Source organism: Astatotilapia calliptera, chromosome 18 (genome assembly GCF_900246225.1).
Source record: "Astatotilapia calliptera chromosome 18, fAstCal1.2, whole genome shotgun sequence".
Classification (NCBI taxonomy): Eukaryota; Metazoa; Chordata; class Actinopteri; order Cichliformes; family Cichlidae; genus Astatotilapia; species Astatotilapia calliptera.
Window position 1 is genome coordinate 27,555,310 of NC_039319.1, and position 27,333 is coordinate 27,582,642.

Consider the following 27,333-nt stretch of genomic DNA (forward strand, 5'->3'; position numbering starts at 1 on the left):
AGCCGTCCTCACAGTGCAAATGATTTTATTCAACTTCATTAAACATTTTGTTCAATAACGTATTTACATGGCAACACAAGAGAGACACTGTCAACTTTACACTGACAGTAAGCAAATATCACGAGTAAGGAAGTACTTTCAAATGTAAACACTTATTTCCAGTTGACACCTGAGCACTAAAGAGCATCACCGTAAAACTCACAAGAAACCAACTCTTTATCCACATCACTAGCTCCCTGTCTGAGGTACTTTTAGGTTAGCTTTACCTCAGTTTCAGTTTACAACACACACACACCACAAAAACTGGAACTAAAATAAGCACCAGCATGACTCTGACGGAATCTGACGCCGAACATGTAAGCGTACAAAACTATTCTGCAGAAAATGCGTGGGCAATGTAAACGTGACGCCAACAATTGTGATGTCTTTTAGCTTTATAAATTGTCAGTGAGCTCCAAAGCCAGGCAGGCGGTGCTCAGCGCTAGCATTTATGTAAACGTGCTCCCCGTAACAGCAGGTGAAATGTTTACCGTGTTAGTCTCACATCTCTCAATTAGCACTAAACAGAAACGACAGCTGAAGCTATAAGTGTTGCCTATAATTGGCCACAAATTAACTAATTTGGCAAAATAAATACTTTGACCTGATTATGAAGAACGCTGAGTAATCATGTTGTTACAACCTGAGGGAAACGTGAATGTCTCAACTAATTTTGATGTACAAGGGGTGATTTTGTTTTTCTAAAACTCCTCGCTCATTTACATTGTATTAATCTCTGTTTTAATACATTATTAGGACCGTAGTCAGCTGAGTGGCAGGTCGGTGCCAACAAACTCTCTGCCAGGCCTCACCTCAGCTCATTCAAGTCACTGAAGTGGACGTCTACACCGTGTCTGTGCTGTTGCACAAAGTTCTAACAGATAGTCCAAGAAGTTTCGGTGTATGATATCCTGTTATTATATTTGTATGCCTAACATTCATTTTTATGCATCTCTCTGTGTTATGCATCCACGCGTTTTACAAATGCAACTTGCTAGCAAAGCTTGCTTGCATTAGTTAATAATCCTTGTGTAAATATGGTCACTTCTACCTTCAAAAACCCAACATTGCAACAGCCACAGTTAAAGTTGACACTTCAGAACAGGAGTTCACAAACCCACAGGCGATGTCACGGTGGCCCCCTCCATCTTTTATATACAGACTATTGTGTGGGACCAGTGGGAAAAGTCTGGGATCCGTGAGCATGCCGATTCATGTTGTAAGTAACAAGATATTTTACAGCTAATGAAAACTTTGACCTGCTTGTCTCACTAGAGAAATAAAATAGATGAATACATTTAAAATAAATGCAGCGGAATAAACTATCCATGCAATCCAGTTAATGGAAGTAAGTTGTTGTTACTGCGTATTTATTTACAGTCTTGTAAGTTGTGGATTAATAGAATACAGCTGGTCCATCTGTTATCTGACTGCGCACTCAGACAAAAACTAAAAGCCTCTGTAATCTGAACTGAATTTCACAAGCAGAAGATTCAGTCTCTCCTCTGGAATGTTAGCTGGCAGTAATTCAGCAGAGTATCCCCTGAATAAAACTGTCATAGGCAGCATTAGGAACCTCCATTGCACTGCCTGTGCTTTAGATTCACAGCAGCCTGACACAGTCAATAAAGCTGCTTCCATTGTTCCCTTAAGCAACATGGGCCATTAGTGGTTGGAGACCTCCTCTGTCACACACCCTTTTGATAAACATCTTGCAGCTTGTCTCTGGTGTTATTGGTCAGAGGACATTGAATTCACTTCAGTGTCCATGAGGGTTAAGAAGAGCTTTCTCTTTGCACGTTACTGTCATTATTGTTACACTGAGGACCAACTTTTTATAACTTGCCTGTAGCCTTTTCCAGTTCCAGATACCAACAAAGCACTAATATGCAGTATGAGCCCATCTGTACATATTTCCACATGACATTGGCTTTCATACAAATATCAGAAACCAGATTGTTGGTGTAGACCTCCCTAACCAAAGGCCTCTCATTACAGCGGTTTTACCTTTCAATTCTGGCAAGAAAAATTCAGTCTCACTCAATTTTTGACAGGCAATCGCTAAAAATACTCAGTAACCAATATCGATCCTGTGGCAACAGCGTATGCGAGCCACACATTCAGTGCCTAAAGATTTAAATCAAAGAGCGACAGTAACTTTAACTGGATATCAGATGGACGAGAGGCGCTCCTGACACGCAGATGTCCGGCGTGTTGTGGGGCTGCATTTGGTCATCATGGTGATCTGGGTGCTGAAGTTGTTGCCGTTGCTGCCCATGGAGGGCTGCTGGTACTTAGTATCAGCACCCAGAAACCTCTGCAGCATCCACCTGCGCCACTTACGCTTAATCTCCGACTGCACCTGCAGGACAAGCAGAGAGGTAGACAAACAGAACGAGGAGCATCGTTAAGCAGGCATGAAACACAGGATTTAGCTAATTTATCTCAGAGAGCTTTTTTTTGTTAGAATTTACTCACCTCTCCATTTAGAAAGCAGTACAAGACAGCAACCACAAAACCCTGTTGAAGAGATGGGAAAAAACACACACACACACACTCCGCCCTGTAAGAGCTGTTGTTGCACATAAATATAAGTATGATCGCACAGCTGGGGAAACACTCAAAATACTTGCGTATGAATAATGATGGTAAAATGACGACCAACTTCAGGCTCAGACAGCAAGTTTATCATCCAGATCCCCTGGGAAATGTTCCCAGGAGATATCACTTTGAACTACAACGGTTATAAATTGAGAAAAACTTTCCATTGCACAGCTTCCATCACTGCACTTTGCTCTCAGAGTTTACTTTCAATTTAATGCTCAGCAAACGAGCAAACTCGTTATTCAAGCGTACAAAGTTAAACATGTCAGCAAAACCAAGCATTCATTTGCTCCATCTGACAAACTATCTTCATAAAACTTTGCAATCAAATGAAAGGATGTCCACTTGCGGCAGCGGTTTCGTCTAAAACACAATATTTCAAGCATAAAATCCGCACATTCATCTATAAGTAGTGCTGCCTGCTTCTGTGCACCATTTGGAAAGTGTTGCAGACTTAATGCAGGGACGTTACCTGAAATGACCCGAGAATAAGATCGAACACCATCCTCACTTGTGGGTGAATGTCATCGGGGATGAAAGCAAAAATAATGTAGTTTATGCCAAAGAGAGGAATCAACAACAGAGTTGATTTAGCCAGTCTCCTAAAAACATGAGATGGGAGGAAAAAAAAGTAAAGAGAAAGCTCATGTTCAGCCGTGTTAAGGTCCACAAAGGCCAGAGTCGAGTATCTGTCTCTGTGCAAGAGCTTAGTCAAAATAAAAACCTAACAGCAGCAAAATTAATTAAATTAGCATCACCTGATAAGAAATGACTGCAACCTGCACTATGATCAAGATGCTGACATTTTGCACTGAATACCTACGAGTATTGATTGGACTCCTTTCTTCCAATGTCTGGGCAATTCATCTTCTGCCGTAAAATCCGGATGATACAAATGAAGAGGAAAAAGTTCACCTGCCACGAAAGTAGCAGACTGGTTAATTTTGCATTAAGCTGAGATTGGAATGTTACTCACAAAGAGCTGCACTGACTCACAAGTATGGTGATTAAAATGGGGGTTTTGATGATCCACCAAGGGCCGTCATCAATTGTCTCCCAGCATCTGACAGGAAAAAAGGAAATGCAAACAAGAAGTTCTCAATAAGAGATCATAAAAAAACATCACTGGACTGTAAATAGAGGCAGCAAAATTACTCCGAAGACCAGCTGTTAATCTTTGTAATGGATGAAAGAAGAGGAGCTTTGACTTTTCATGAAGACTTCTTAAAGAAATTACATGAAAGCTGACTAAGAGTTTGTTCATACCAAATATTGAAAATCATTACAATGATACAAACTCTGGTTTCTTCTTATATTTCCATGGATGTATGCACGCTTCAAAAAGTCGCTGCACTTATTTTCAGAGCAAAATCTAAAGTATGGCTCAAGGCTTTTGCACAGAACTGTAATTCTAATATCTGCATCAGTATTGGCTAAGACTTTCACAATCAGTGCATCCCAAATGATAACTTCACTTTAATCAACAAGAAAACATGATGAAGATGAACTCACCCAGGGTGATCTAAAAAAGCCTTCGTTATCGCCCACGCTGAGATAAAGATGGTCGGAGCCCCTGCAGACAAATTACAACACAAACAGAATTACCTCTAAGTTATTTCAACATTAAAATGATCTCTGTTTCTCAGAGAGAAATGATCAGCTCTGTGATTTATTTTATAGATTATTTTATATACTTATTTATTTATCTGTACCACATTTGGGCATGAGCACACTGTTAATCTTATGAATGCGTTTACAGCTGAAGCAATATTGCTTTTTAGCTATGCTTGTATATAGTATTTTATTTTATTCTATTCTGTACAGTTGTGTACTGTATTTATTCTTATTGTATTCTAATTTTTGCCTCATAACTTTTGCACTGTCCACTTCCTGCTGTGACAAAACAAATTTCCCACGTGTGGGACTATTAAAGGTTATCTTATCTTATCTTATCTTATCATTCTTAACACGACTCATGTGTGCTCTGTGCCAATACTGATTCATCCTGGGTATCTGTGGGAAAGGTTTGTTTCCATTTTCCTGCTTGCAGACACAACATTTCAAGCCTATTTCTAGATTTATTTCACTGTGAAGGGAAAATAAATATTGTTGAATATATACGTCAAAGGCAACTGAAGGATCAAAAGGTAAAATATTTTCAGATTTTAACTGAAAATAAGATGAAACTCCTCAAAGGTTCCACCTAGCAACTTTTTTATGAATATATGAATTTTGATGAAAGCAGGGACCAAATTGCTGTTGAAATTGAAATATAGCAGTTCAGGTCTACTTGTTTGATCTCTAAGTTCAGCAAAGAATTTAATTTATTTATATGTTACGTTTGCCATACATACATAAAGCTATTTGCCTTCCAAAAGCATTGCTGGACTCTTTGACTGAATTCTAACAATGAGGACGGGTGCCAGCCGCCTGTTGCTGCTAAACTAAGGAAAACTCATTCATGTGCAGATTGAAAGTTCAGTATTTCTCTGAAGCAGCTGCATGTATTAAACCTCTTTTACATAAAATAATATATACTCCAGTTCCCTCCCATAGTCCCATGATATGCATGTTAGGGTAACTGATGAGTCTAAGTTGGCTGCAAGTATGAAAGTGTGAATGATTTCTGTCTTGGCCCTGTGAAGGCCCAACTGCCAGTCCAGGAAGTATCCAGCCTCTTGCCTTATGCCAGCTGCAATAGGCTTCAGGACGGATCCAGTGGTTGTAGTAAAGACTAATGAAGGCATTCAGGTTGCCTGATGGCTGCACTGACACTACAGACAAATGGACACATCCGATCCCCTTGCAAATGAGATTCTGAGAGTGACCTGTAAGCCTACTCATCAATAACTGGCATGAGAGCTAACACTTACCCCACCCAATGAGGATGTACCACCAGAAGTACTTTCTCTCAGAGAAGAAGGACACAGCTAACAAAGCATGAAGATAGAGGCCCTCCACAAGCAGCCAGAAGTAACTGGCCATGACCCCGTAGTGGAACAAAACCATCACTGCCTTGCATCCCACCTAAAAAACATTAACATGTTATTGGCTTTACCAGAAATGTGCAAATGAATGTAGATACATATATAAATCTATTTCCATTTAAATGATTCAAAAGGTTACTTGAGGACGTTTTTAGCAAACTAATCCCAAGGGCACAAAAAATAGCAATTAAAGGTCAATACACATGTGCTATCTTGTAGTTGGGCTGATTATACTGACAGAGTATTTGACCATTTAGATCTGTAATCTGCAGTAAATGTAACTGAAATCCAAGTTTAAAGCTCCTTGCTGCAATATTAGGAGAAACCACACTGACCCACTGCAATGTCTGCACCATAACTTAAAACTCCAAATGGGAAAATGTTTTCAGGCAAATATTGTTATTGAGTTAAACAGAACTAGAAGAAGCCTAAAATTCCACTCTCACTATCAAGACGGCCTAAAGTTGTTAATCAGCTGAGCTAAGCAAACAACTTAAGGTTAGAGAGCAGGAGCAGGACAGACGGAACAACTGACGGAAAAAGTGTGGACTTTATACCAGTTTTTAAATTGTGTTGATAGGCCACGTAAAACCAGAGTTATGATAAAAATATGCAATGTTTGGTTTTTTCCTGAATACTGTCGTTGTTTATATTTACTGCAGGAAGAAACGGTAAAAACAGCATTTTATAAGGAAAACGCTTGAAAGCACTCTCCGCCTGTGAGCAAAAACAAAACCAAAAAAACCCCCACTCTTTCCTATTGGTGGAAAAATGTACCATGTCGACCAATCAAAAAATGATATGGCAACATGGCATTTTGTTGTTTAGGAAGGGGGGAGTTTTAGGAGTGACGGCGGTGTTTTGAGATGTGAGAGATTTGCGACGTTTAGCGCAAATCTTGTGTAGTTAGTGTGTAGTCAGTGTGTAGTGTAGTCAATAGTTTTGTTGTGTGTGTCAGAACAATGAGGCGACTGCTGAGTGTTACAGCAGTGATACATCTCCTGTTGTCAGGCCTGCAGGTATCAGGCTGTTGTTCTCCTTTATCTCATAGTGGACAGAAATTATTTTTGGAGTGGCACAAATAATTTGTGTGGCATCAAATTTGATGCAGAACAGCTGATTGTTCTGTAAATAGTTTGAAATGTTTATTTTTAAAAAATTGCCTTGACTGCATTTTTAGGTAAACAGCTGCAAAACACTTTGTTTGCATAACTCAGTTACTTTTTTGAAGAAGTAACTATATAATTAATTGCCCAACATTTGTCATTATTTACTGTATTTTGCAGACAGAGAGTTACAGGACTCTCTCTCAGACCACAGACTCATTCTCATAATACTGGTCAGAGCTTTATTTTAAAAAAAGAAAAGAAAAAAAGAAAGTTTTGTTTTCAAGATTTTCTTTTGTTTTTTTTAATTTTCATTGTAAGTGGGCTAAAGCAGGTAATTAAAAGTAGTCTAACATAAATGTAAATGCTGTAATTTGATTATTTTAATAAACCATGTAACTTGGATGGATTCGATGCTGGCGTGACCACAGTGCACACGTCTAATGTTGCTCACAGTGGTCCAAGGGACCGCTCAGGAGGTTTGTGTGTTCGCTCAGACACATGAAAAATTAGAGGGAACATTGGTTATACCTCACAACATAAAGCACTTTCAGCTAATGATTGTGAATTGCAGCTATTGCTAAAAGCATATAATTGAGCAGGTGGCAGAGTGGAGTACCCACACAAGAAAGATGACATCACAACAAGATTTGTAAGCCGATCCATAATGTGTTAGATTAGCTTTTGAGACGAATAAACAGGAAGCACACGTGGGTGCCTGGACCATTATTTCCAAAAGTCTCAGTTTTGTCCTGCTGCATGCACACTTGAACAAGGTTTCAAAACTAAAACCAGCATTGTTTGCAGAAGTGTCCTAAGATGCTTGTATTAGATATCAAGTTTAAAATAAATCCTTTTTACTGTGGAATTTGCCTTATTGTACAGCAGCAACATATGGTTCAATTCTGATGGCATTATTTACTTAACTTTTCGTTCATATCACGTTAAACACGGCTGCAGAGATGTATTTTTTACCTAAAACATTCACACTTTAAAGGTATATCCAGAGGAAATGCATTGACCTTTAAAAAGATGAGGACAACATAACAGACTAGACATTTTAAACTAGCCAGGCCAGTTTTAGTCCCCGTGGGCCAAGCTAAAAAAATTATAGGATTTGTTTTCTTGTTCAGAACAATGTGAATATTTAACATATTTAACAGACAAAGTACTGTCAGTGTAAAACATTACACAGAACCAGCCTCTCTAACGCTGTCAGGGAGCTTCTGTTCCACTAACATCAGGGTCATTCTCACTTATCTAAGATAAACAATCACACTTGATACACATTAAATGCATATGTTTGCAACTTAGTTTTATTTCAGTGTTATCAAACTATACTGTTGTTCTATTATTTTTCCATGTTCTTCATTGTTATCAAATGTAACATTGCTTGGTACTCTCTGTCCTGCTGGGTTGACGTTATTGGCCCACTCTTCTGTGCAACATTGCTTCAGTTCATTGAAGTTTGCAGGCATTCATTTATGCACAGCTCTCTTAAGGTCCCAGTAGTGCTGTCAGGGTCCTTATACACTGGTAGGATCACGAGAGGATGGGGATTAGTAATCTTTGGTTTCACCCTGGTTTATAACCATGTTTCGGTTTCTGTTTTGCATTTGTAGCTCTCTAGTTCTTCTGGGTTTGTGATTTCTAGTTCTTAGATTTAGTTCTGCCCTCGGGTTTATTCTCTTGTTCCCCAGTCAGTCATGTGTCTGAGTGTACGTGTCGTATTTTCTGTGTCCTATGTCAGTGTATCTAGTTTTGCCTTCCCTCGGATGGATGACTGAGAACCTTCACAGACATCTTCCCTCGTCTCATTATGTCTGATTTGCCCCAGCTGTGTTTTTTTCCTGCTCTCCATCCTCTCGTGATCCTCCTGTGTATTTTAGTCCTCAGTCTTCCCCTGCTTGTTGTCACGTCGTTAACCTTCACACACCTCCTCAGTGCTGTGCGTTTCCTCTGTGTTCCTAGTCTCCGTAGCTCCTGATTTCTAGTTTAGGTTTCTTGTTTTCCAGTTCCTTGAGTCCTGAGTTTGTTAGCTCTAGTTATTATGCTTCGCTTTTTGTTTTCTGTATTCGAGATTTTTCCCAGGAGTAAAGCTGCGCGTTAAGTTTAACCCTCCGTCTGTGAGTCCTGCATTTGGGTCCTCCTTCCTGCCTGCCCCACAGCACTAACCATGACAAGTGCATTTCAGTCAGGTTGAGATCTGAACTGTAATTATTGAAACCTTTTCTTTTTCTGCTATTCTGTTGTAGATTTGTTGCTCTGCTTGGGATCATCATCCTGTTACATGGTCCAGTTTCAGCCAGGCTTCGGCTGTTGGCCTCACATCTGAGTCTAGAATACTTTGGCATACAGAGGAGTTCATGGTTGACTCACAGGTCCTGTGGCTGCAAAGCGAGCCGAAATCATAATGCTTCCTCCACCGTGCTTGACAGTTGGTTTTTAAAAGAAAGAGGCTTTGTCCTGACAATACTTACAAACCCTGGTTCAGTCCTTTTCTAAATATACTGTCATGAACTTTAACATTTAACACACTAACTGAGGTCTATTGAGTTTAAAATGTAGCCCTTGGATTTTTTGCAGTTTCTGAGCATTGAACAGTCTACCTATCCATGTAATTCCTTCCTTAATTGGAAGCAGTAAGGGTGTAGTTAATTTTTCACACACTGCATCTTGCATTTTGGTTTAAATTGTATTTAATATGTCATGTTTCATATTTCTTCTTAGGTTGTATTTTAAGACCTTCTAAAGACCAGGTTTTTATAATGTCCTGAAATGACATAATTTAAACAGGACATATTTTCAATTTATCAGGTCTGTCTATAGTTAGTTATCCACATAAATGAAGTGGTGACACAACATTTGATTTGTTTCCAGGGTTAGATTAAAACTAGGAATGTGTGTTCTTGCAACTCTCTGTGTTATTTTGCACGAGGTTTTCCGCTTTCACCCCAACTGTATTTTTACAAGCTAAGCAGTGCGCCTTACACCAAGTAAACAAAAGTTTACTCCTTTTGTTTTTGCTTTTTCACTGAGGAGTTTAGAAATCTGTGAGATATTTAGCAGCTGTGTTTAGGTCAGGGCAGCCGGTGTACCCTGAAGGAGAAATGTCTAAACTCAGCCATTAAGCAACAGCACTTAGTGATATAGTAAAGCGGGTGATTTATAGCGAGTTGATCCAGTCCTCTCTGGTAATAAAGTGGCAAGAAAGCAGCACTAACATTGGTGACTTGATCAATCACATAAGAGGGAGCAATGCCACATCTAGGAGCTTATCTAAATACTTAACTTATCAGTTATGACGTTGTGGCATGTTGTGGTAATAAAGTCAATACAGCACTCTGAATGTGATTTATTGACAAAGCTGTCTGTAGTTCAGGCTTAATGTTCAAGTTCAGGCTTAATGTTTGGCAAACAGGAACTCTCACAACATCCTGGTGCACAGATGAAAAGGGAAACATCATTTTAAGAGCAGAAGTGCCTCGGCAAACACTGCTACACCCAGAACGCTGAGTAAACTTTGAGACAAAGCATTAAAGTCAGAGTGGGAAAGCGGCTGCTGAGCAACGATGCCGAACTTCAGTTAGGCAGAGAGGGAAATCAATTCGCGCAACCAGTTCAATAATAGAAAAATCATCCTGCAGAGCTTTCAGCAGCAAAGAGAAAGGACGGTGAACGGCGTACTCACAGATGCTTGGCAATCTGTCTCGCCGACTTCGTACAGAACCACGTCCTTGATGAAAACAGTCACAGCTTTCAGTATGAAAGACACAAACAGATGCATGTGGATGTAGTTTCTTGTGCACTGCAGCTTCCTGAAGAAGAATACAAATACACAGAAAATGAACAGGCAAAGTACTCCTAATGCATCCCGACTGGTTACAATGAATGAGCTCCTCATGTGTCTCGGAAATCATCAGAAAAAAAGCGTGTATCAAGAGAATATGCACTAGAAACTTCACTGACTTAGTTCAGATGAGCACAGAACAGATGTGCGTTTCAGCTCAGGACAGCAGCCATTCTAAGCACTTAGTGTACACGATTATCGCCTTGTAATTTCCTACCACCGTGCTCTGCTGTGCTGCTATCTAAATGTCACAATTCATTTAAACCCTGCAATTGTCATGAAAGGCTTTCTGCATGTCTCCCACTTTGGATGTAGCTTTTTCAGGGACATAATATTTATCAGGGATGCGGAGCAAGGAAACAAACAAGAACAAATCGGTGTGTAGGGGGAGAGAAGCAGGGGGTGCTGAGAAAATGTCACTAATGTAAATTCTCTCTTTTCCCTGCTTTCAAACAAATACCTTCCCCGTGACACGATGACCTGGGGTGAGTTGCGTAAACGCAGCAGGACAGTTGAGCTGCGATGAAGTATCGCTCAGCTGCATGAACGCCACATCTGCACCCCGACATAAACAGCAGGCGCTGCCAACATCCTGCGTCTCCGCTCCAGGATGCAAACCCGATCACATGTCAAAAAACCCAAAGAGTAAACACAGCGCTTGCTGTTTAGCCCGCGACACACAAACAGCCTGAAATGCAAGCACAGCCAGCTGATGTTTATTAGACGCTACACACACTTGCCACTTAAACCTGTTCTAATGATCTACGCCAACAATCACTCACATGCGTTTTTCTCCACGACCTTGTGACCTTAAGGTCAGGACAGAGCATACAGTGAATAACAGATGCTCATCTAAGTGATCTGACTTCACGGTTTGACTTGGTGACTGCTTGCACCCACCCACATTTGGACGACTTCTCCCACTTAATCCAGTTACATTGCTGTTTAAAAAGACTGTAAGACCTCAATAAAATGCAGGAAATGAGAGATCGACGGGGTTTTCTTGCTTTAATAGGTGTTTGATTGTCTTTATGTGGGAACATTAAGCAGTGTTACGATGGATCACCTTACCGGAAGAGACACAATATGACGATAGCAACTGTCAGAGAGATGAGCGACACGCTGTGACCGATGGTGTATCCCACTTTGATGGCGTGGAAGAATACCTCCTGTAACAATACGTTTCAGTACACAGGTCATCAGGTGTGGGACATTTCACTTAAAGTTCCAGTTGCCACACTTACTTCATGGCTATCCATGGTGGTGTTGGGATTATATCCACAGTCTGCTATGTAGGAGTCCATGCTGACTGAGGTCCAACCATCCGCAGTGCAGGTCTTTGACAGGTTACCTAATGAGCAAAGGGACAGAGGAACAACACTGGAAATTATTGATATTTCTTTACGCCGCTCTTCCTGCTATCCTTTAACAGTACAATAAAGTGCTTGTTGAGATGGGAGTTGTAAGAGCTGCAGGGCAGACATACCACTGCATTTAATTAAAACATGCTGAGACTCATGTCTCCCTGGAATACACCCAAATAATCAAAGGAAACAGAATGAATGACTGAAGAGGCTCAGCCGCCCAACTGGCTCAGAGATGCTGAGGCAATTCCCATGTGCACTTGCTTCCATCTGTTTCTTAATTATGTGAAGGCTGTACACACAAACACCAGGTGGCCATCAGTCAAGCAGGGATATTTTGGTCTGTTCTGCCCACAGAGGGCAGAGGTGAAAGGAGCATTTAGACTGACAATTAAAAAACTGCATGACCAAAATACAGTGTTGCAGATTTGCGGTAACAAAAGATAGAACTTTTTAAAATTAAGTGTAGAGTCAAACTTGCGAGAACAATGAAGTAAATGAAATTACAGCAAGATAAAGTAAAGCTTTTTGGGTTAAAGCTGAGTCCAGTAGTTGTCCGGAGTAGCGTACAGCAGGCCAGAGATTTTCTGTATTGGAAGTGCTGAAGATTAGATATGTCTGTAGACATAGATATGTATGTCCTGCTCTACAGGAGAATGGAGCTTAGCTTCGTCACTGCGAGCCTCCAAACATCAAACCTATTTGAGCCTAAACAGAAACACATGAAAGGCAGTCCTGCTTGTGTATTAATCACCAGAGGATGTGGTATAAAACAGATGAAAGAGGCAAAAGTGTGGGCCATAGTCAGGGGTTAAAGTGGGCCTGCATTTTTATATGTTTGTTTTATTATTATTATTATTTTTGGCACAACACTGGAACAACTGCAGGTGTCGTTAAGTTATGTTTGTGGTACTTCAGCATCTAGCTAGCCCCACAGAAGTGATCTTTTTTAATTCTCAGGTAATTTCAAATCCAACGCTGCTATCAGCTCAACAAACATCAGCAAACACATAAACTGTTTGTGTGCAGTTTGTCTCACAGTGTGTTGCTAGCTAAAGGTCCAGTATTCCTGTGCTGTATTTTACAGGGAGAGAAAAGAAAGAGCTAACTTCACTCAGAGATGGAGACAGATAAGAAAGACAGAACAGGAAAGGAAGAAGAGGGGTTAAAGATAAGGACTGATCAGTGGTGTTTGATAAACTGGAAATTTAAAGCTTACATGTAAGTTCTCACATTTTTAAATCAGATATCTGGTCTGTACACATGACATTACGTTTTTTCATATTGTGAAACCTGCTGCAAAACAAACTGACGTAGACTCGCTGTGTTATTTAAAGGTTGCATGAAAATCCTCTGCAGAATAAACAGGTTAGTTTGTTGTGAGGGGTTTAAAGTAAAGAACAGTGTGTGACTGGTGCACAGTGGCTGTGGTTTCATGGTCAGAGTTAGGTTACATAAAGTGTAGCAGAGATGAATCTGAAGTTAAGCTGATGATGCTGAGATTCATTCAGCGAATTTCACCTTCATACCAATTTTATACCTTCTAGAAAAAAAGACAGAATACACACTGTACTGTCAGTGTCGAGGATGGAAATCAGCCAAGACAACTCATAAAACATCTGCTGACATCCAGTTGATGCAGCAGATCAGCTGATCACAGCCTGTACACTAAGAAAATCTACTGGAGCTCCCAATAGAAATTATTGTGATTTATGATTCTTTTCCCCACACTGAGGCAACTGATTTCAGGGTTCCCCACATGCTGAATCCTCTACAATGTAAGAAACACAAAATAGAGCTGTTTTTTCATTTTCTTTCTTTTTCTCTGCTCATGTTCTACTTACCTGATTCAAGCTTTATTAGAATTCAAATTTAGACTGGAATAAAGTTTATATTCACATCTACTAATATTATTTTATTTTTACAGTGATAGAGCACAAGGTTCAGATAGTGTTGCACAAAAATAAGTGGTAGAAATGTTCTTCAAGGAGCTACTTTTCACTTTCTTACTGTGAGTACGTTTAAGAGGCTTTCTGGAGTATTTTTAACACTAGTATCTGTACTTCTACGTAAGTATAGAAAGTCTATACTTTTGCAAATCTGCTTAGCTGTTGCATATGTAATAGAAAGGCAGAATATGTGGCATATGATACAGAGAGGATTTAGATTTTTACAGTGTGACGAAAGCTAGAAATGGATCCATGAACTAATTAGACCTGAAAACTCATGTCCCTCCCTTCATGAGCGTCTAATCTTGAAGCATGGATTGACTGCTCTGTGCTTTTTGTTCAGTCTCTTATTATGTCATACTTCTTTCCTCATCTCCCTTCCTACCAGTAAAGAATGGAAGCTCCGTGATCTGGTGACAAATTAATCCACGTCCTGAATGCTGCTGTGGAAATCAACATGTAGGACATTCCACACATTGCGTAATCGTATCACTCCGCAGCCGCTATCAAATCAGCACCGAGTTGGGAAATGACCAACAAGCCAAAGTCTTAGAATGTATTTGGCACCAAAATTTGGTTCGCTCACAAATACCTGAGCAGCGTAATGCAGAGAAGATGGAGGCTTAGCTTCCTCAAACAACATGACAAGACACAAAGGCGAAGCTAAGCCCCTGCTGTTTCAGCCCATGCCACCACTGGATTTAGCCTGTTTGAGGGATTGCCAGAAGAATGCTTTCATCATTCCCCAAAACATGACTGCAAGGATTTTCAGTGTTCAAGTTCATCACCCCATAATCATTTTTATTTTCTTTTTACTTCTTGGCTTTTCCCTCCAGTATTGTACAGTCAAAGCCTTATCCTATCTAAGTATATCCAAATGTTTGATCCATAGTATTATTATAAATCAACTTCATGTCAAATTCACATTGCAGCATGTAGGTGAACCTGTTGACAGCTGGGCACTCTGTCATTCTCAGCCTGTAGAGAGGGTGAGCGCTATTAAAAGAGATGAATGGCTGCATGTTTGTGTTAGATCTGCTAGGTAAAGAGTTCATGAGAATGGCAACTCTGTCTCAACTAAATTTATGACCCCGAATCTCTATGGCGCCATGTTTCGCAATGCTTGTTTTTGTGTGTGAGGCTTATAAAATGAATAGCTCGGGATGTGTCAATACCTTCAGTCTTTTGCAACTATTCTCAGGAGTGAGGTTAAATTAGACTTCATGACATTCTGTGAAACACGCTTACAAAGAAGAATGTATGCATCGTGTGTCTGTAACCTGCCGAGGCCTTAAAGAGCTTTCGACAACTAAATAACAGGAAAAATACACAGTGGTTCAATGACGTAAACTTTTTTTTTTCCTGCTTTCTTGCACAGAAAGTGATGCACGTTCATCATCACTTCAGTAGTCCTTCTTTCATGACCTGAATGTAGACCAGGTTTAACCATCAGACACCTGTGCTGATAAGGTGATTTGCTGCATAATTGATATGGTCCACATCAATGCAGCACAACACTGCACAGAGGGGGCTGTTGATCCTGTAAACCTCCTGACATGTCTGTGAAATATGCCTCCTCTGACTTCAACCCCACAGATCCAGTGATTCTTCATCTGCCCCGTCTTTTCCCTGGAGTGCTATCCGCTCTCATATCATACTATCTCCCATCTGGGCCACATAACAGCTTCCCACACAACCTTTCTTCCCCTTACTGAGTGTTCATGTAGCTGATATTTACTCGATGGTACAAAATGTTCTAATGTACCCTGCATATTCCGCAAGTACTGGCTAGATTACAGCTATAGGACCTCCTTTCCAGGTTCAGTATATGATACAAGCAGTGTTTTCATTAACAAGTACGAGTGCAGGTGCGCTACACCTGTGGCAGCTCGTTTATTTTGCTCTCCACCTTTTTTAAATGTCAGGTGTTATATATATATATTTACAGTATATGCAGCTGCTGACAGGGTAAGACTTTTGGCACACCCATCAAATATTAGCAAACATACCTCAACGTCTGTTCCAGACTGTTGGACAACATTTCAGGAAACCTGCAATTCAACCCGGAGATGGTAGCAAGACATCGCACGCCATTATCCGGTTATAGAACCGGATAATGGCTCTGGGGTTAAATGTGGGCGTAGCAAATATGCTGTACTGAAAAGTGTCCTGTACATTCCCAAAGACAAGCAGTGCACATAGAACAGAGCTGAGACTATGTACCATTATGAAAGTGGGTAATACATGGGTGGATTCATATGTGTTGTTCAGTCTGGATTTTCATTATTTGATCCTGTTGACCAAAACAATTCACTTTTATGATATTATTATTACATCTATACATCTATCTATACAAAATATCCAAAAGTGCTATTAGTCAAATTCATCTTTAATTAACGACTGAAGTGCACTCGGAGCAGGGGAGTCAGGATATTATGGGTAGTACTAACATGATATCAAATTTGAATTTTCAAATATTATCTTTACTGGTGTAGACTGACCATGCATAACATTATGAGCACTGACATCATCATTCATAAAGTGAATAACACTGGTCATCTATTCTTCGTGGCTCCTGTTAGTAGGTGGGATATATTAGGGAGCAAGAGAACATTTTGTCCTCAAATCGTAAGGATTTGAGTGAGTTTGACAAGGGCCAGATTATGATGGCTAGACGACTGAACGTCAGAACATCTCCAAAAGTGCAGCTCTTGTGAGGTGTTCCTGGTCTGCGGTGGTTAGTCTCTTTCACAAGTGGTCCAAGGAAGAAACAGTGGTGAACCTGCGACAGGGTCATGGATGACCAAGGGTTATTGATGCACGTGGGGACAACAGATGACCTACGGAAGCTCAGACTGCCCAAAAAGTTTATGTTGGTTATGATAGAAAGGTGTCAGAATACACAGACATCAGTCGTTGTGTATAGGCTGTAAACTGCCAACAATGGCCACGCGAGCACCACAACTGGACCATGGAGCAATGGAAGAAGGTGACCTTAACTGAATAACTTTCTTTTACATCACGTGGATGACTGATACGTGTGTGTCGCTTACCTGGAGAACACCTGGAACCAGGATGAATTATGGGAAGAAGGCAAGCCAGCAGATGCAGTATGATGGTTTGGGCAATGTTCTGCTGGGAAACTTTGGGTCCTGACATCCATGTGGATGTTACTTTGACACGTACTACCTATCAAACCATTCTTGGAGACCATGTGCACCCTTTCATGGAAACTGTATCCCCTGATAGCTGTGGCTGAAAGCAGAAATGGTTCAGGAATGGTTTGATGAGCACAACATGTTTGAGGTGTTGACTTGGCCAGATCTCAATCCAAACTAGCATCTTTGGGAGGCGCTGGACAAACAAGTCTGATCCATGGAGGCTCCAGCTCACAACTTACAGGACTTAAAGGATCTGTTGCTAACGTCGATGGTTCAGGGTTGTTTTGGCAGCATAAGGGGGACCAACACAATACTAGACCGGTGGTCATAATGTTATGTCTGATCGGTGTATAGCGTCTCCTTTAGTGCTACAACTCGGCCACTATGTTCAAAATATAGAAGGGAGAGGTTTATTCATATGTTTTCACTGTCTTATCAGCAGCAGGAGCTGAGCTAACGGACCAACCACAACTTTACAAACACGAATAAATCAAGAAAATATTATTTTTGAAAACAAACAGCTCAAACATGCAGCTTTGTTGTCACCGCCAATAAATATTACACAAAGCGTGGTAAATTTAGCCACTGCAAACTTCTTCTTTTTTTATGATTAGCATAGCTTTATAAAGAGCCACACCTGGGATTTTACAGCTATGGCTGTTTGTACCTGATACATTTCTCAAGGCTCCAATTTTAAATTAAAGCCCCTTTGCCAGTCAACTACAAATAAACATCTCCATCAACTCTTACTTCGTGATTAACTGAGGAGACGCTACGTGGCGATTATTGACAAATGGAGATGTTGAGGAAACTCGAAGGGGTACATTCCCAGGAACTACTGTACAGACATGGTGCAATTCAGCCAGAAAATTCCCAGGATAGTGTTTTCCTTTACAGATAATTAGCACAACTTCCCTGTTAGGCTTTCACCAAATAAAGAACAAATAACCAGTGTGGCTCTTTAATGAGTGTATGGCGTCTACATGGGAAGTTGTTATCTTGTTTCCTGCTACTGTTTTGAATTTTATTGTATTATTTATGATATTCAAGATGTGGTGGTAGAAAAGATAAGAGATTGTAGGGCCAAAATAGCATCATGAGTATGAGCCACTAGGACACTCCATAATTTCTATTTCTGGTCTCAGATATGGAGCGTGATGATACTGGCACAGGCTCAATAGCAGGGATATTTGGAACAATAAAAACAAAATGGAAGTTAAGGAGGGATCGAGATGAGCAGCACGCCAGCATCTCTCTGATTCATTTTAATATCCCATGCTTAACTCATGTTTCCATGAATACACATTTAATTTCAGGTTAATCTCAGACTCATGGATACAGACATAAAAAAGAAAAATGGCATTACAAGGCTTAGTAATCATGTGATGTACTATTTATAGGCTTTTTAAGACTGAAATTGTTTTTATTATCTTGAATGTGGCATGTTTGCCAAACTACATTAAAATTCTCAGATAGATTTGTTATTTTTTAGAGACTTTAAAGCATCTTAGCAACTAGGTGACTATTCACAGGCCACTTTATTAGATACACCTTGCTAGTACCAGGCCGGACCCCCTTTTCCCTTCAGAACTGCTTTAATTGTCAGTGGCACAAGCTGAACAAGATGCTGGGAACATTCCTCAGTGATTTTGGTCCATATTGACACCATAGCTGCTCGTGCATGACATGAATCTTCTGTTCACCTACATTACCTACTATTGATTGACATGTAGTAATGGTGGAGGGCATTTTAATACAGTGAATTCACTGTCATGTTCAAGAAACCAGTTTGAAATGATCTGAGCTTTGTGACGAGCCAAGAAAATGTCCTCCATCCCACTGTACCATCGCCAGCCTGAACTGTTGACTTGCATGTTGTCTTCACCAAATTCTGACCCTGCCATCTGAATGCTGCAGCAAAAATCAAAGCTTTATCAGACCAGGCAACATTTTTCCAATCTTCTGTTGTCCAATTTTTTCAAGCCTGTGCAAAGTGTAGTCTCAGTTTCCTGTTCTTAGCTGACAGAAGTGGCACCGGGTCTTCTCCTGCTTTAGCCCATCTGCTTTCCAGAGCGGCAATTTGTGCTTTCTGAGATTCTCATATGCACACCTTGGTTACAACAATAGTGCCATGGTGGTGGGGTGGAAAGCACTGTTCTCTCACAGAAAGGAGGTCAAAAGTTCAAAGCCACTAGCCTCTTGGGGCCTTTCTGTGTGTACCTGCAAGGATACTTTCTGGCTTCCTCCCACAGCCCCAAAACATGGTAGTTTAGTTGGAGATTCTAAATTACAATCAAGAACATTAAGAGTAAACTGGATGAGATGAAGGCAAATTATTCTTTAGCCTGAGGCTACTCTGACAACAGCCAGAAATACAAAACATAAAGGCTTTGAAATTCAAAATTGGTCAACAGGTTTGTGGCCCTGTAACATCAACCACTGCAATAAAGATCATTGACATATTACTACGTTATACACAAAGTTAGCGAATGATAGCAAACCATTGCATTCTGCAGATACTGAGTTCTGTTTCCGTCTGCATGACGAAAGTAAAACCAATATTTTCTGTCCTCTGAGCTTGATTTTGGTCTCCTGCAATTCTGGGGGAAATTTCCTCGGACTGTTTCTACGTTCTGCTACTGGGGACTGAATGGATGATAAATCTGTGCATTCATTTGCTACAGGTAACGTTTTTACTTTTATGACTTGATATTAGATTTGTTGTTTATATCAAAAGATGACTTAGAGCAGCTTTAACTCTGCTTGTAAATATTTTTTAAGTCACAGATATATTTAAGAAATCACTGAGGTGCATGTTCAGTGTTGTCCGTCTGTCTGTCTGCAAGATTACTCATCCATGAAGCTTGATGGGGAGGTGAAGCAAGTATAAAGAAACTGCCCTTTAATTTAGTGCTGATGCTGATACCTTTGCAAAAATGGGCATTTTGAGACCTTCTATAATTTCTCTATGTATTTACCAATAGGTGTCAGTGACTTTCCACCACAAATGTATGGATTCTACCATGTGCTTTCACTTTTTCTAGTCAAATAACTAAATACTAACTTATTACTGTAACCTTCTAAGAGTAAAATTAACTAATGTGCTTTTTCTCTTCTAACTCTCTTTAAAACACACACCTATATGCAACGTATATTGCAAGCTTGATTCTTACGTTCGCGATCATCCTCGGAATGAAAGAAGAGAAATTTGGGGCAAAGGATGGTTACCACCTCTCCCACATCAGCACTGGGCCAGCAGGTGATTTTGTCCCAGATCCTACTGCAACCTAGAGAGAGACAAAGAAGGAGAGGGACCAAAAACAAGCATGTTACCTAAACTCACATGCCCAAAGATAGAGAGAAACTTAATTTTGCTCACATTTTGCTCAGTGTTTCACACATGAATCCCCTCAAGTGGGAAACAGCAGCCTGTTTAAGGTGAAGGCGGAGCACTGGCGTTCCCATGGCAGCCAATACGTGTGAGTTTAGGTCAGCTGGCATTACAGCCATGCTGGGCCCATAACAGCAGATGACCTGAGTTAACATGCTGTCACGATGACTAATAAAAAAGCTCTGTGCCCTTCGTTACACGCTGTTATTTGAATTCAACAGATCTCCGTGTCTTTCCACAGTGTGTATCCTCCCGGGATGCACAATCGGCTCACGCCACTTTCACAGCGCACCTGCTCAACAGTTTGTCGCAATGAAAAATCTCCTTACCAGGGTACATTTGCACGATTACCCTGAGGATCTGACAACATTTAAACCTATTGCAAATTTAAATTAAAAACATAATGAGAGTTTAATTACTTTTGCATTGCTTGGAAACAAACAGAGTCCCATAATGCCTCCAACAGTGTTTCAGTCACTCACAGAGGCTCTATGAAACACAACTATCTTCATGTACACACTGTGTATAATGTGCTGCAAAAAAACAAAAGCATAAAAAAACTACAGATCAGGTGAGCTTCACTGTTGCACTGTAAAAGCATTTGTTAATAGCATTTCTTTTAAATGAAAAACGGGATCAGTTTTCTCTGTAACTGAATCTGCATATGTGACAAGGGGCTGACATTAGGTGGAAAACAGTGTTCAATCATGCAAGGTGTAAATCTAAAGCCAGACGGGAGGCTTGGACAGCTTTTGTTGTCTTTGGAGTTCACTGTGTCACTTCAATCAGAGCTCACTTGTATCATTAGTGAATTAAGATGAGACAGAATAAGTAGCTCGTGGTAAACACATACGAAGCATCTGACATACCTGTTGTTCTGTTTTCAATCTGAGCCTCGCATATGATCCTCTCCTTATCGATTTCATTCATCATGTCGCACATCTGTGTGGCCACTGCAAACACCTGTGAAGAGAGTATTTGCATGTATTTTACATACTTCTCTTTGGCCAGTGGTCGCCTTTTAAAAAGTGTTAGCAGCACTGACAGGGTGCAGGTGCATGCAAAAAAAACTTCGGCACCATTTGACAAATCGTTAATCTTTAAAGGAAATGTTGTTGCAAAGTTTTTTTTCATGAACTTCAAAAAGTGAATCTTTAACTTTGACGCGTGAGATGACCCGTTCCATTATATCCCTCATTCCTCATGATGTACTGGGAATTATGAAGTGATTCGGTGTGAAATATGAGGATTTACCATTGGGACGTATACAGACCATCTGCAGGAGCAGAAGATTTACTGCTCTTACTTGGATATATGAGTCTCCTCTCTATCGCATTAATCAGTCGGTATTCTGTGGCTATTGTTAGCCATGAAATGAGCCCATAGGACTCCAGTTTCTCTCCATACAGAAGATGACTTCCTCATTTAGATTATGATTTATCTTGCACCTGCAGGCTCTGCAGCATCACTTCACCCATGATGATGGCCAGACAACAGGTTGTCATTAACCAATCAGTGCAGCCTTAAGCAAGTTGGAAAGAGGGAAACTTTCACCAGCCTAATCATCGTTCTTATTATCAAACTCATGTGCTAAAGAGCCCAACAGTCTGTGAGTTTGCACAGATGATGATGTGCAGGTGTTCTATTGTAGGGGATTTTATCTAAATTCCAGTATGATTCATACATGCTTCTCTACATTAGACAGTTTGAAGAGAATCGTGGTGAGGACCAGAGAGGCTGCAGAGGCAGACAAATGGGGCCGTTACCATGGTGTCCTGAAGGGAAACCAAGTTCATTGTTTCGCCTGGTAATACATCTTAACCTTGGTCATAAAAGGACAATGAATGTCCCTCAATAACGATCCCAGTCAAGGACCACCGTTTTGTTTGCTGCTGAAAAGAGAAACCTGGAGCGAAGAACTATCTGAACTTGAACTTCGTTCCAAAAATTTAGGTTTAAAAAGAAAAAAAAAATAAACCCTTAAAAAAACACCCAAATTAGTCCCGTCATCCACACATGCTAAACGGAATTAAGTTGCACACGGGGGCACAGCGGTGCGCCCTGCATCCACACCTCTGGAGGACCGCATGCGTATCAGCCCTAAACCCGTTTGCTGGCTTATCGCAGTGACCTGCGTGGTCAAGCTTACGCTGCTAAATCAGGCAAGCAGCTGTGGCACTCTTGACAGCGAGCCCAAGATCAGGTCATGAGAAAAGTCAAGTTTTTAAGCGGAGTGTACTCACGGGTTCCAGCAACACGCAGGAGAACAGGAGGAAAATGCCATTTGAAAATCCCACCAACATATCCAGTGAAATATATAAACCATTAAAAAATAGTTTTAGGAAGAAAAAAAATTGGTGACAGTACAATGAGAATCCGTCCCAGGACTGCAAGAGTGCACCGGCTGGTTTTGTGCGGTCTTGCGCTCTGAGCGGCGTGAACTGCTCCGCTCCTGAAGTCTCCCTCCTCCTCCTCCTCCTCCTGCTCCCCCCCCCCCTCCCACACAGGATTTACCTTGAACAGCCAACGAGTAACCAATGAAACATCACCTGTGAACGTCAGTACACGAGGGCGTTGACGCCTACAAAGAAAAAAGATTCAATTTACTGTATTTGTCGATTCAAATGAAGAAAACAATAAAAGTACTTTTAAACTGTGGCTGAACTCTCAATGCTACCGTAAAAACGGGATATGACAAAAAGAGCTTTATCCCACTTAAGAACTGTAGACTTTTGAGAGACTTGTACTTTAGTTGTATTTATATTTTTGTTTTGTCTTTTAGACTATGTCATACAGATTGGGGGCAGTCAGGGGCTGTCATTATTTAGCAGGAAGATTTTGTCAGAGGTGGGGATCCCATAGAAACTGCATCCATGGAGAAGTTAAAATACAGCAGCTTGCGTAGTACTGAATGTTTTCCTTCTGCTCTCATGATTTTTATTATTTATTTATTTTTTGCATAAACTAACTAACCTGACCTTTAGGGCATCGCCAGCTGGAGGGATGGCAAAGAACTGGTAGAACTACTGTAGCAGGTGAATCCAGGCAATTTGAAACTCATATATATTTTCCACATTGCACAAGTCACAGTGACAGAGCTGCACAAAAGGATCTGTAAGGACCAATAAACAAGACTCACCAGCCTGTAATCTAACTCTGACCAAACTTAACAGCAGTTAAAATTGTGTTGCATGCTTGTAGCTTTCAAAGTGTTTCCTCTGACTTTAGTAAAGTAAGAGAGCTGCATGCAATTACCCATGTTGCATGGTTGCAGTTACTTCATTAATTATTAATGACCATTAATTATTCCCAGCATGAAGACAAAAATTAGCATATCAAAAACCAGTGCCTCCATACTTTGTTGTCATGTTTGAAAGCGGGTTTCCAACCACAACCAGCATCTTCCATTAACTTGTTTTTAACTCGATGGAGTTTGGTTGTGGTAGTTTTGAGAAAGTAAAGGATAGTAACTGATAGTCCATCAAAAATGAATAGTAAAATTATTGTCATTAAGGTGACTAACAACAATGTGACACAGTCATAGAATGGGTCACTAGTTTCACTGCATTAGGACGTCACATCTGTAGCCCAACTAAGGACATGCTAGAGTCATCCATCCACCCATCCATCCAATCATCCATCCAATCATCCATCCATCTTCTCCTGTTTATCCAATTCAGGGACCTGAAGCTTGTCCCATGGGACGAGTGGAAGGGGCAATTCTGCACTGTCACCGCTCTATCATAGGTCACTTTAGAACCATCCATGCTTGTTTTCTTAAAAAAACAAACAGAAGAGCATAAAGACATTCACATGACCTCTTTATTTACACACATAAAAATGATTTTGTTAGTTCCTGGAAATGAAGCCTGTCATAGCCGGCACACTGTTCCTAGATAAGATTCAGTAAACAGTCAAAGAATAGAGCTCATATGCATGTGAATGTGATTACAGCATGCTGTATTGAATGCCCTCAAAGGATTGTAGATGAACGGTGCAGACTGAAAACATGAAGAATACTCACTGCTGGTATCAAAACCAGAGACCAAGGCCTTACTTTAAATGTGCAGACTCTTCCAGTGGCACCACATGCTTTGGAAGAAAAAGCAACATTTTGGGGCTTTTGAGTTCTGATAGGTAAGGCCTGTGGAATTTTAGAGACGATAGAAAGCTTTTTTGATTTTGAGCCTTTGGTGTTTATCAGGTTTGGGCTACGTCAGAAGCTGTGTACAGTCATGTTGCTAAACAGAAAGCTTTTCAGATAGCTCATTTGTCAGAAATGTGATGAATTATTAATACCTCTCTCATCGTAGTGACACGTGGTTTCATTAGAGCAGTCATTTTGCCACTTTCCTAAACATGCTGACAGCAGTCGTCTTTCGTTGCTGTTGTCTTGCAAATTAAAAGCACCTTTTGTCATAAACCCCGATTCTCTGTTTCTTTTTGTTGGCTCACAGTAAAATAAGAGACATCGTACAGGTTTGTGCTGTCAAGCAGTCCAACAGCATCTTGTGCAAAACCTAAACGTGACGTCAGGGTGAAATATGATGACAATCAGAATCCTCATTTGCTGCCATGAAAGCAACAATTGCTCAAAATTAAAGTGGGAGTTGGTTACTGCAGATAATTGCTATGTAAACTGCTGGCTTTAACACACAAGCTGAAACATAACTCCTCGCAAGCAGCCTGTGAGCTTCATTTAATACTGATACAGACTTAAGCTGTCAGTTAACACCTTGAATATGTAACCCAGTCAGTGATGGTAATTATAAAGATACACCAGAGTCATTAGGTTGAAATTATGATGGGCAGCAGGGAAACTAAAAGCAATATAAATCTGTTTATGAGTGCACTATGACGGAACTTTATTAATGAATCATCAGAAAGTATGAGCACCTCTATGAAAGATGTTTTGGCAATTAGTTGATCGGGAGCATTCAGGTGTATGTTAACACAGTGCCAATGAAGAAAGACGGTAGCAAAGATCCCAGAGAAGCAACCTCGGAAGGATTATAAAGCCACTTCCAAACAATCTAAAGTCCCTAATTCTACAGTGAGCAGAGTATTTACATGTGAAAACAGACAGCTGTTAATCTACCCAGGAACCTCACAGCAGATTCACACCAAGGTCAGAGAAATGTCAAAAAAACCCAAGAGCTCCATCTCAGACTCTCTAAATGGTAAATGGCCTGTATTTGTATAGCGCTTTACTAGTCCCTAAGGACCTCAAAGCGCTTTACACATTCAGTCATCCACCCATTCACACACTGGTGATGACAAGCTACATTGTAGCCACAGCCACCCTGGGGCGCACTGACAGAGGCAAGGCTGCCAGACACTGGTCTCTGACCACCACCACCATCTGCACAAGAGCTAAAGCTTGGCTGAAATTGGATCATGAAACATGACAAAGATCTCAAGCACAACAGCAAGTCTACAAGAGACTGGCTGAAAGAGAAAACAATCAAGGTGCTGCAATGGCTATAGTCAAAGACCAGACCTCAATCTGACTGAAATGCTTGGAGAGCTGTGTATAAACCAAATCCTGTAAAATTCTGCAAACTGAAGCCGAGAAGTGGGCCAAATTTCCTTCATCATGATGTGAGAGTCATGTTATTTCTGCTAAAAGTGTCTCTATAAGCCACTGAAGCAATGTGTAAAAAACTAAGGACAGTTTTTTACACATTGCTTCAGATTTGTTTTCATTAAGGTCAAAGAGTTTGATCTTTGTTTTATTAGACCGGTTATTTTGTTTCTCATGGTTTGAGAGTCCTTCAGGTGCCTTTTGACAACCTCGGGTGGACTGTTATGTGCCTTTTACTGAGCAGTGACTTCTGTCTGGCCACTGTACCATGGTCGTCCTTCGTCGACCTTCTGGAAGGTGTTCCTCTCTCCAGAGAACAATGCTGGAGCTCTGTCAGAGAGACCATCAAGTTCTTGGTCACTTCCCTGACGAAGGTCCTTCTCTCCAATCACTCAGACTGGCCCGACGGCCAGCTCTAGGAAGAGACCTGGTGACTCCTAACTTCCTCCATTAACAGATGATAGAGGCCACTGTGCTCATTGAGAACTTCATTGCAGCAGACATTTTTCTGTACTCTTCACCAGATCTCAGTAGAAACTGCTCTCAGATCAGTGCACCTGAGTTCAAGTTTGACTGTCATGGCACAAGTTATGAATACTTATCTGCATGTTATATTTTTCTTCTTCATTAAACTTGTGTGTAATTTTGAGATGAAAAAGAATTTTGGATTAAGGCTGTAACACCACAGAATTTGGAACAAGTGAAGCGCTGTGAATACTTTCTGCATACACTGTATGTAAAAATTCTGAAATCATGGAGGATTCATTCTCTTTTTACCATGACTGCAACTACATACCAAATGGATTTGCACTAAATTGCATAAAGATATGCATGGCCCCAGAAGACGGAGAACACTATTCTGGGAATCTTCCTCTGATGTATGATTTGATGATTTGATGTGGGATTTGTTAAACAGGATGGCACAGGTGGGAAAAGTCATGACAAAGTCATGTGGGCGAGGGCACTTTGGGACACACAATCTCAATTGTAAATAATTAACACAAAGCTTTTGTTCACATTTTCTATTTAATGTCTTATACAGTAGCTTTATTTACAATTAAGGAAGCCATCTTTCCATGTTCTGTTCCCCTTTACTTTACTACAGCCTTATATTCAAAGACAGAGAGAGTTTTGGGAGGGTGGCACCAGGAGGCTGTTTCAGGTAATCAGACAAGTGCTCATTTATTGTAATGCTGTTTGGCTGGAGAACAACTGTGTGCCAGAACCGATCTGTGTGTGAAAATACTCACCTAAATAATAAATTGAACAATAAATCAGAGCATTAGTAAGTCTGTAAA

The 27,333-nt window shown here is 40.5% G+C and overlaps 1 protein-coding gene across 1 annotated transcript; it reads right to left on the minus strand.

Moving 5' to 3' along the window:
- Positions 1-8: 8 nt before the first annotated feature.
- Positions 9-22,892, minus strand: LOC113010520 (vasoactive intestinal polypeptide receptor-like). Its single transcript, XM_026149614.1, has 13 exons — positions 22,695-22,892; positions 21,321-21,414; positions 20,234-20,347; positions 11,831-11,937; positions 11,658-11,755; positions 10,428-10,554; positions 5,517-5,670; positions 4,156-4,216; positions 3,640-3,706; positions 3,467-3,558; positions 3,116-3,245; positions 2,518-2,559; positions 9-2,401 (listed from the first exon to the last, which is right to left on the minus strand). The coding sequence occupies exons 1-13, from the start codon at positions 22,752-22,754 to the stop codon at positions 2,210-2,212; spliced, it is 1,338 nt and encodes a 445-aa protein (XP_026005399.1). The 5' UTR covers positions 22,755-22,892; the 3' UTR covers positions 9-2,209.
- Between the last annotated feature and the right edge of the window lie 4,441 nt (positions 22,893-27,333).